Source organism: Ornithodoros turicata, chromosome 10, assembly GCF_037126465.1.
Source record: "Ornithodoros turicata isolate Travis chromosome 10, ASM3712646v1, whole genome shotgun sequence".
In the NCBI taxonomy this organism is placed as follows: Eukaryota; Metazoa; Arthropoda; class Arachnida; order Ixodida; family Argasidae; genus Ornithodoros; species Ornithodoros turicata.
This window is the reverse complement of record NC_088210.1, coordinates 16099852-16111354: the sequence shown is the minus strand read 5'-3', so window position 1 is coordinate 16111354 and position 11503 is coordinate 16099852. Positions and strand designations below refer to the sequence as shown.

At 43.3% G+C, this 11503-nt stretch overlaps 1 protein-coding gene across 1 annotated transcript; it reads left to right on the top strand.

The window, feature by feature from the left end:
* Nucleotides 1–1509: 1509 nt before the first annotated feature.
* Nucleotides 1510–9976, top strand: LOC135369732 (beta-1,3-glucosyltransferase-like). The gene is made up of 13 exons (XM_064603249.1): nucleotides 1510–1588; nucleotides 1660–1790; nucleotides 1861–1940; nucleotides 2019–2130; nucleotides 2200–2327; nucleotides 2599–2659; nucleotides 3496–3615; nucleotides 3728–3797; nucleotides 4659–4875; nucleotides 5114–5236; nucleotides 5742–5886; nucleotides 7524–7722; nucleotides 7786–9976. The coding sequence occupies exons 1-12, from the start codon at nucleotides 1510–1512 to the stop codon at nucleotides 7668–7670; spliced, it is 1413 nt and encodes a 470-aa protein (XP_064459319.1). The 3' UTR covers nucleotides 7671–7722; nucleotides 7786–9976.
* Nucleotides 9977–11503: the final 1527 nt, after the last annotated feature.

The following is an 11503-nucleotide window of genomic DNA, read 5'->3' as shown; positions in this document are numbered from 1 at the left end:
ACAAGAGATTTGGTCTTCGATTCCACCATATATGTCGCAATCAAAATATCTATTCGACCAAAGTTCGCAAATGACGTGAAGGAAGGAAAAACTACAAACCAGCGGCATGGCCTAGAGCGGGTGAAGGCGCTAGTTGGTGGTACTATATAGCCAAGGTCGTGCTGAAGACTGGGAGGTGGTGGGTTCGAATACCACCACAGGCTGTGCTGTCTGAGGTTTTCCCTGGGTTTTCCGAAGACTTACCAGACGAATGTCGGCACAGTTCCCCTTGAAGTTGGGCTCAGGGCGCAAACTAACCCCCTATCCCCCACTCCTTCCTGCTGTCTTCTCTCCATCTCTCCATATCTGTACGCCGCTCATAGCCACAGTTGCTTCGCAGCGCTATAACGGAATTAAAAAAATATATTACAGGCTACTAAATTTTCAGGTCAATGATGGCTTCGATCCCAGTGTAGACTACAGCTATCTATCTATTAACCCTTTGCAAGCACTGAAATGTGATCTTCGAGCTTCGGGGCGTACCCAGTTTACCCAGCGTACCCAGATCATCTGGCAACAAAGAAACAAAGAACACCGAAGGAGTAAGTACAAGGGCACACGGGACGAGGAAACGATTTTAGATTTTTAATTCTACCAGTATGTCCGCACTGGTCCGCATACCTTTCCTGCTGGGCCCTTGCTACAAAGCGGCCCACCAGGGGTGGTGGTGGTGGTGTTGAATGGGCTCGCCGTTGTCGGCCTCACAGAGGTGGGCACAGTGGCGTCACTAGGGGGGTGCGGTCCGCACCGGGTGAAGCGACGGAAGGGGTGACGCGTCCTACCAATACTGCCGCTTCCTCCCATTCTCTGCGGCACGAGGTACGAGGCACATTTTTTTTTTTCTTCTTCTGAGTGTGGTGTAATATGTTTATTTATGATGAATCGCCTGCTATGCAAAGGGGTCCGTTAATGGGGGCATGGGGTGGAGGTGGGGGGAGGTGACGCAAAGAGCCCCCGCACCGGGTGACGCGTACCCTATAGCGACGCCACTGGGTGGGCAACGCCATGACCTGGGGCAATGTGCGTCCTGGACCGACTTCTGAGGGAACTGTGCCGACATATATGTCTGAAAGTGTCTGAGGCAAACCCAGAAAAACCCCAGACAGCACAGCCGGCACCGGGATTGGAACTCGGGTACTTCCCAGTCTCGATGCATACTAACCCCCCCTATCCCTCACTCCTTCCTGTTGTCCTCTCTCCATCTCTCCACATCTGTACGCCGCTCATGCCACAGCAGGGGTGTCACTACAATACATCCGATCTCTGCAGCCGTCCATCCATCCACGCCACAACACAATTCTAAAAAACAAACAAAACTTCACATTTGCTACCGTCCTATAATTTACGAGAAGCCTCATCGACATTAACATTTTAGAAACCGAAACTTAGGGGAAGTGTCATCGACATTGTTGTGGGCTCGAATTTTGTTACTAGCAAATTTTGAGGTCGCTTAGGTGCAGCATATCGAGCATGTCTGTTCATATCAGGACGCTGAGTGTCTTTTATTACCTGTTATGTCTGCCTTTGACATGGGCCAGCGCATCTCAAGGCAAGTTCTACGCAGAACAACACGTTGCTGCTCTGTGCTTGTATCTCCGAACATTGTTCATAATCTCTAAGGCATTGCTCTTCTTTCCACACAACGTATAGACATAGTATTCGTTATATTGAGTGAAGACAGCAGTTACCACAGACAAACAGCCGAACGTCTCTCTGATAACTTAAGACGCCAATCTGATGTTTTAAACAAGGTAATTGAAATGACACTTGACACGCGCTGCGCTGTGAAGCGTCGTTTGACGTGCTGACATCAACTTTCAGGCCCGTCCTACAGTGTATTCCGTCGCCCATGACTTTGTACATATTCCCGGTGCATGGGCAATTCTTCCTATCCTCAGCAGGTCAGCTGTCCTCTTGCTACTTGCCACGATTCTGTCTTTCGTAGTTCTTGTTCACTGACTTTACGTATATGCTTCAAGCTTGGCCGCGAAACATAAGAACCCAAGTACCTGGTTCTTCTTTTGTGAGGATTCCACCGGCGTAGACCTCGGCAGGTTACACAAGCTTCTGCGACCCTACAATTCTTCAGAAGTAAGATTGGCATCGCTGATGCTTTTCTATGGCATGCTTTTGCACATTGTCATTGCATCTCTGATCTAGGAGCACTTTCTGGGCTACCAACTGCGGGATGTGGAGCCGACCATTATACACCACTTTGACGAATCTCGCTCCTTGGCGTACCCAGACATGGCAGCAGGATTTATTATCAGTTTGGCAACTATAAAAAAGTAAAGCTGCCTGTTTGTCAGACGTCCACGTGTTGCACATTAATTTGCATGTTAGCATGGTAACGTGTTCGTGGTGGGGGACTGCTACAGTAACCACTAACGCTTGGTCTTGCACTGCTCGTCTGTCGTTTGTGTTGTGAAGAACATCAAAATGAGTAGTTGATATGCACGAGACGGAACTCGCTGCAGAGAAATCCTGCAGTGCTTTGCATTGCATGTCATACTTCGCGGGACATGAGCACGGGCTTGAATAGAGTGTGTTGTTTTATAGGGCTTCCAAGGCTTGGAGTAATGCAAGTGTCAACGACTTTGTTATTGACCGTCAGTATGAGGTAAGGAGCAGTTACGGTGTGGTTACTGCGTGGATAGTTCCTTTATAACTGTGATACGTTAAAGGAGCAGTGTGCTATATACCACATCACAGAGCCTATTAAAGGAGGTAAGAACTCCTATCTGCAGGTACTTAGTTACGGGTGTAATAGGTGTAATATTGTTCTTTTATGCTTCGTAATTCTATTTACACTTTACCATTCAATACTTCTCCTTTATAATGTGTACAGTGTTAATACAAGAACTCACTTTTTTTTTCGGATACAGGCGAGTAGATGTAGCGCCATCCAGATACCTCTATCCATTGTTACATCATTTGAAGAATTGTAGCACCCAATCGTACGCCAACGCGGAGGTACACATAATGTTCTGCTCTACACGCTTAGAAATGAACTTCACCACATAGCACGCTCCTATCCAACCATCATCCATGAATGACAACATTCTCATCCCCAAGTTATTGAAAACAGGAAGCCATTTTGTAGCCATAATGCCGTACATAATGGGCTCCGCCTCCCGTTGTCAACAAATCGGGAGCAAGAACGTTGCCATTGGGGATGATGGTTGGCTAGTGATGTACTATATGTGGTGAAGATACGGACCTATCGGATTCATCTGCACAAAAGGTGTCACGGCCAACAAGTTAAAATGGCCGTTTGGAGCCGACGCAGTCAAAATACTGGTTGCTCGTGATAGACTGCTCGAATAATTAAGCGGGACTTTGAGCAATCATGAAGGTCATTTCACTGCTCCTTTAAAAAGCCAGTTGCGATGTCTTAATACCCTGCAGTTTTTAACTTTCCTTATCTGTAATTGTGTATCACGTTGACCTTTACAGTTTGCAAAGTTTTTACTAGAGGCCTGTAATGGACCATGTCTTCAACATCCAAGTGAGATGTGCTTGCTTGAAAAGCAAGGAAGTTGTGCCTCTTGGGCAAAGATGCAAGCGCCATCATGTGTGAGTTCCGTGCAACTGACTAACAGATTGTGATTTTTCAGGGCACCTGGCATGTAACTCCAGTTCAGTGCTACGTTGTTTTTTATTTTTTAGTTTTTTTTTTTTTTAACAGGACGGGAGAGAAAGACTGGACCAAGTTGTGTTTGCAGTTAAGACTTGCACGAAGTTTCATGAGGAAAGAGGTATGTGATTTCATTCTGCTGGCTGATGAGGGTTTGTGGTAAATTATGAGTAGGCTGCTTCAAAGAAGTAACGCTACAGTTACATATCTAGCTTGTACTAGTTACTTCACAGTTGCGTTTTAAGAAATGAGATCTGAATCACTTTGCGAATCTCAAAAAGCTTTGTTTTAGCTGTCTACCATCAAACTGCAATTATGTTACATGTTTGTTACCCTTAAGCAGTAGTTGTCCTTCAAAGCTATCGTCAGTGCAGGCTTCCATTGCCTCAGTCCAAACACAGTAACTCCTCTAAGACTGTCTGGCTGTTTCAACAACTACGTGACAAACACACCATGTACCATGCCAAGATGTCGTTCAACAGGGGCATTGTAGCTTTCTTGGTATAATTTCCTAAAGAATGTCAAAATGATGTTTTGAAATGGATGCATTATGCCACTACCAAAGTAATTTAATTCCAGTTACATTTGGCAACTGCTTTCACCAAAAGTGGTAGCTAATAGCTACAGTTGTAAGCTACTTGTGTCCTAGTTACTACCAAAGACTGGTTCGCCTTGCCCTTTTGCAACCCCAGTTTTTCATGAGTCGTACACTGTGAGTAGTTCAAATGCTTACTGGATGACTGCGATTGCAGAATTGCTTCTGAAGTGTCAGTTTTTGCTCAATTTTTGCGTACCATTGAAGCCTCCACATTTTTGAGTGTGTGAAATTTGCAAAAATTGGGGTCTCACAAACATTAGGGGTTTTACAGTACATTACTAGTGCTGCATTGTGTTGTATGTGTGCATGTGACTGTCTGCAAATGTGTGCACACACATAGGGCCGAAGTGACAGTTTCTTTTCTGTTGTTTCTCCCGCTTACAGTTTCAGTTGTGAAGCGAACTTGGCACCGAGATGCAAGCACAGTGTTGTTCTTCAGCGACAGTCGAAATGACAGCATTCCAACGATAGACCTGGGAATAAGGAACACAGAAAAGGGCCACTGTACGAAAACAATGAAAATTCTAGATTACATCGCGAGCGATGAAAAATACAGCACAAAAAAATGGCTCCTTTTAGCTGATGATGACACACTGCTCAGGTGAGTCTATTGCTGTGTGTAAATTTTTGAGTTTTCCCACTGTGGTGATGTCTATCAGGATTGAGAAAATGATGTTCAAGGTTAGCTTTCACTGTATTTTTTAGGACTGAACATACTTTAAACAGACATAAAACTGGTTAACATTGGGCACCCTGTGCATAACATGTTAGTTTTCCTACATATGGTTCTTTAAAAATGTTTATTGGTGTTGAATTTAATGGTTCTTTTTCCTTTTCAGTGTTCCTCGACTGTTGAACTTTTTGAGCTGCTTCAGTTCAGATGAGACGATGGTAGTTGGGGAAAGATATGGTTTCGGTGTGCTGTCAGGTCATGGCTACAATTATCCCACGGGGGGATCGGGGTGGGTATATTGCTCAAGGAATTACATTAATAAAATTCTTGCGCAGAGCACCAAGTACTTCAATATAACAAACAAAACCTTCGAAATTATTTGAAAGGTATTACAAAAAGTACACTACAGCAATATAACTGCATCGCCTAAGGTGTATAGAGAGCAATTTATTTTTGCTGTTTTTCCCACATTTGGTCGTCTTTGGTGAGACCCCTTCTATACAGATGAACGGTTGCAAGCACCGTAAAATCATAAACAGCGTGGTGTTCAGCCTTATTTACGTTTACGCACAATAAGCGGACCACCGGGCCAGATGCACACTTCAGTGCATGCACACTAAAGGTCTTCTATTTTATGATTGGAGATGGCCACTTAGACAACTTAACCTAGGGCTGAGAGTGGATTTTCCAAAAAGAAAAGAAAGCTCACTTGACAACAGCACAAACACTACAGGATTGGATAGCGCACACATAACAAAATACCAATACGGCCTGGTGGTTGTTTTTGTTTGCAGAATCGTATTCAGCATGGCAGCAGTAAGGGCACTTGTAAAGGCTCAGTGTACCTGCCCTTCCAATGACTCTCCAGATGACATGATGCTGGGGATTTGTCTACAGGAACTTGGCATCCCTATTGTGCATTCTCCACTATTTCACCAGGTAATATTCTTCCGTCTTCTTGTACTATATTTCTCTAACTAAAAGTTGAGATATAATTTTTTTATGGGACGATCATCAATTGTGTTGATGAATTAAGCGAAGGGATGCTAAATACGAGCTGTGTACATGTGACAACTATAAAATGAGTACAACTCCGCGAGTGGAGAACTACGAAGTCAAAAGTAAAAGAATTGCAGAATTTTCCTTACAAAATCCAGAATTGAATCGTTTCAGCAAAGAGCAATAAATAACCAAAAGGAAATACATAGAGAAGAAGACAATATTTTAGCTGAGCAAAATTAGATTGAAAAATATTTGCACTGACCTCACTTGCATAGCATGTTTTCATTCACTGTATCCTCAGGGAAACATTTCTGCACTCTCTTTATTTTTCTAAACCGGCCTCGGTGGCTCAGTCGGTAGCGTGTTCGCCTTCTCATCCCGGGATTGTGGGTTTGAACCCAGCCGAGGACGCCAGCAACTTGGTGGCGTGGTACAAGTTGCTTAGACAAGCCGTCTTCCGCAAGTGACGTTAAATACGGGGGTGCTGTGTGGTGAGCTTTCATCGCACGTTAGAGAACCCTCAGGTGGGCAAAAGCAATCCACAGACTGACCGCTGTGGCGTCGCTCATGATCTCAGTTGTCTCATGACGTAAACTCCCAGTTATTAATTATCTTTATTTTTTAAGATTTCAAGGTCTGGCACTTTTGTTTGAGTGTGCACATAATTTGTAGGGGTTATCTATAGAGCCCGAAGTTTTAGGGTTTTACCCGATTCTTCCACGAATTTGCACCCCGAATTGGAGGTTCCCTATTTAGGGTGAAACCCGATTTTTACCCGGCAAACTGCCCTCACTGGGACATCTGTAGGAAGGCACTGACTTAATTGTTTGGCAGCAAATGCAGTTACATCACCATTTGTACCAAACCACTACAGTTAGTTTGAGTAGCTGAGCCCGATTTCTCCCCGAATTTAGCATACTGGAAGTTTTTCCACACGAATTCACATGAATTTACTGCACACGTTGATTTACCCGATTTCTACCCCCCAAATTCAAAAAAAAATATTTCCAGAAAACTTCAGGCTCTAGTTATCTACAACATCCCACATCTACCTACGCCCTAGCATAGGCCGGAATACTATTCACTCGTGATGGCTATCACACACATATTCATCACGGCAGATGAGATGATGTTTGCTGATGATGGTTGGATGATGGGGCTGACGACACATGCTTTGAACTGCTTTGCTGGTGTGCAATTGCACGTCAAGGGACCCTGACTGTCGCCTCTAAACCGTATATGGTGCTTCAAGAGAACAATAAAATATGTAATGGTGACCATCAGGCTACCAATCACTGCACACCCCTCCTACGGCATTGTGTTTTTTGGACAATAAAGTGCATTGTGCGAGCAAATCCATTGATTTTCGCACCATAGGCTGAATAGCTCTCCGGCAACATGCCCCCTTTAAGAGGTGCAGAAATATCGGAGTTTTTTTAATATCGACTAGAATACCGATTACAAATATTGATAATTTATCGGTATTTATCTATATACTGCATAGGTATCCATGAGAAAAATATTTATACAAATATTGATACTCTTCCGTTCCTACCCACCACTACACATTCCAGGCCCGTCCCGTTGACTATAGTGCGGATCTTCTCGCGCACCAGCAACCTATTTCGTTCCACAAATACTGGATGCTTGACCCAATCGAAGCATACGAACGCTGGCTGAAGGATGTGGACGTTAAAGGGCACGTGCACGATGAACATTGATTAACACTGCATCGTGAGTTGCATCAGTGTGCCAACTACGCTTTCCGAGTGGGTAAGCTGGAGCTATTGACTTACTTTGCGATTAGAGATGTACTCAACTGCAGGTTACTTGCAGATGCCAAATGCAGCATTTCATCTAGCAGAGCGTCGTAGTTTTGGAGATGAACAAGGGAAAAGCACACATATTCGCATCGAGGCTTTGAGTTTCACGGTGACATGAACAGGAACTACGAAACCTTGACGGGCAAGCGCATGATAAGATGCGGGTGATTGAGGGTTGTTTTGGGTTTTGGTAAAACGCAATCGGCAAGTTTTGTCTCGAATCTGTGGTTTGATTGTTTGGCAGAACAGAAACTAGAAGTTACCGACACATCATGCCATAGAACACACTTACTAAAAGCTTAGTTCTATAAATAATTGGCATTGAATTTCATTGAAATATTTTGCACAGTTACTCAGCCTCATCATTGGGGCACAGATTTTTAGGCGTTTGCCTATAAATGCCTAAATTTGCATAAATGCAACATTTTTCTTGGTCTCGCTCCATGATTGTCTTTTCTTAACTTTTTTTAACCCTCTTTGTCCACCTCTTCGCGCTTGTAACGTGTGTTTAGACACGAAAACTAAGAACAAGGGTGCTACTTATGCTCCTTTTTTTGTGTGTGTGCGACATGCTCCATGCTGCTTGTGCCGCAAGGCCCGATTTTGGCCTCTGACGGCCACAGTTGAGCACAGTGGAAGCATCGTGCAAGTGTGCCGTATATTAGTTTTCTGCGCAACGAAGTCGGCATATTTTCTTTCTTTTTGTTTTTATTCACGACCGTTGGTTGCTTTCATGCCAGTGTATATGGGAGGCATTTTGGTCTTGTCCAGTACTTTGGTTAGCTAGAAGATATTTAGATAGAAGGGATCAAGATACGCAGCTTTTCTTGGTGTTTGCAAACCTTCAGGGCCTGCCGGGGTACCCAGAACATGATTCAGTGTAGTGTACTTTTAGGACAACGAGCAGCTAAAATATCAGTGTAAAAGTGGCCTGGGATTGGCCCCATGCATAGTAATATTCTTGTACGAGGAGTTGAAGCTTGTATAGTATCATAGTATTTAAACGAGCGCAAGGACCATCATCGCATATCGTGAAAAGCTGTAAAAGAATGTCCGTATATAACTTCAGGAGAACATGCCCACTTCTCTTTTTACTGCCTATTTTCGTGACTTTTGGGGGCTTAGATGCCCACAAATTTGAGCCGCCTAAAAATTCGGGCCCTAATCATCACAAAGCATGTGACAGCATTTGCGATCCTAAATGTTGGCTCTATCCGTCCATGTGTCCTTTGCGTTTATCGCCGTGTCAGCATTTGCTTAGCTGTACTTAGGGCGATAATGGCAGCAGATAATCTAGCAGGTGATAGTGGTCAAAACTGCCCAGTAGCATGACTATTTCTTGAGTGTGTACTGAAAAATCGCCACAGTAGCAGTCTTAGGAGTTAAAGCATATCTGCCTTGTCTGTGTATATTTACACGAGCGGCGTTCCCCGGAATACTCCAGCAGAAGATGCAAGATACATGATAACTTTCTGCTTCCACGTGAGTACAAGTGCTCAAAGTCGCGTCTTTTCACACTCTCCCAGCTATGAGGAATATTGTACGACTCAGCCACAAGATATTCCGTAGCAGACGACACGGCCGAAGGTGTCGTTTTCTATGTGCACTGGATGCTACTCGTCATATTCCAGTGTCAAGCAAATGTTTAACATAAGACGCGGCGGAACTTCTGGCCCACAAATAGTTTTTCTTGCTTTTTCTGCCACTGGAATACCCTGTGGGGATGTCACTCATGTTAATACACAGTATGTGTCATTTTAACGTCCTAGCACAGTGACGTACGACAATATCTCGTGACATTTGAGAGGACAGAAATGTTGTGCATTGCTTCGAATAATATTAAAAGGATTGTGTTTAAGGTTTTGAATGCCTGGTACTGTAAGACGGGCTCTATGAAATGAAGGAAATGCAGTGCTTTAAAATTAGTTCAGTTATTTCTTGAGCAGGATTTCTAAAATAAGACGTACATATCAGATGACATGCCCTCAGTGTGGCGCAGAACATAATTGGAGTGAGTTGTAATGTCATGCGAGACAGGTGTGTGCTGCGGATTTGTAAGCACATCCCAGTGCAAGCGTGAGAGGCATAACCTTGGGCAAGAAGTTGCATTTTTTACTGCAGGCTGCTATTGTAACTACTGCTTTGTGAGCAACAAAGTTTTGTTAATAAATGAAATGACCACTAGTTTTCTAGTGGAATGAGCACATTATTGAGCAGCACATGATGTTTCTGTTGTGTGTGTGGTGGTGCATAATATCATCGTCCTTTTGGCACCTTTTGACTTCTTTCGGGCCATAGGGCCCCACATGTATCGCAAGTGTATAAAACTTCATGTCCGAGTGATGGGTATATTGCGGACTATGAAGTATTTGAGTCGGGTCTTCCAGGTTCACCCACTCCAAAACCAGCTCTCCAGAAGGATTGCGTCACGAAATGCTCAGTCACGCTAGGCAATAGAGATGTAAAATTCTCTACTGGAGTTGTGGCAGTTCTGAATTCTTGAGGTTTCTTTTTAACAAGGGTACAGGCTTGTTCCTATGATGCTTTCTTTAGCTTGTGACGGTTCTGTGCCTCTCGTAGCTTTGAGGCCACAACGTGAGCCAAAATGAAACTGCAGAAGCATAACTTGTACTACTCAAGTGCATTTCTGCATGCTTTGTCCAGTACCCAACTAAGCATACAAAGGCAAACATAACCCATAATTTCTTTCCACGAGGTTTAAAAACTTCTTCTGTAAAAACTGTTTAAAAGCTTTTTTAGAGACGGCATAAAAACTTCAATGGGATACTTAATTTAGATACAGATTTTCGTTCTGTCAAGCCCCATGGATGCAACCACCAACACAGTCCTGGTACCTCAGCAGCTCTCTTTAACAGTCCAAGCAGGGACTCTGCTTTGCTGAGCAGCAAGTAAAGGCATGAATAATTTTGAAGCAGTGTTTCCATTTATAATCTTAATTTGCAGACTATTCTATGCACAATAATACAGTCCACCCTTAAATTTGTTTTCTTCAAAGTCCTTGCACGACTAGTGAGGTACCGTTGGATGTCTAATTATCTACGTGCCTGGAGCGTTAGTAACATAGGATAATTTTGAAAGTAGCAACTGGAGGGAGTTTACCAAATGTATTAAAAACATTGCAATGAAAATTATGCGCATCTTGGTTCATTTTCGAATTCAGAGAAAACCAAGCTCTTGCTTTGAACACACCAGATTACATACTAAAGTGCCATTGAACCTGTGTATGCAATAGGGGATAAGTAATTTATCCCATTTTTACAACTTTTGCTGCGATGACATCTACATACCAGTATGTACCTGCCAAAGAAAATGTAGGATATATATTAATATATTTATTTGCCCACTAACAGGAGGGCATTTTCTGCATGAAACGCCTGTGCGTGCAGTGTTACAATGAAAAAGGGGATATGCCATGCTTTTGGATTTTGCTCCGTTCCTGCTAAGTCACACACCCAAAACCGATGCTAATAGGGTGTGAATGTAGAGTATACACATTTTGCATGTGTGTTATTCGGGGAAACCCAGCTGCGATTACTTTACAAAGTATTCACTTGTAGCTTTCTTGGTTTGCAATCTTTTTTACTTATCCCCTTATTAATAAATTGAACGGTTAGAAGCATCAATACAGTTTCATTTGTTTGATAAAATCGCTGCACACAAAGGTTCAATTGGTGACTAAAGGTATCGTAAGAACAACATGAGAATAGCGA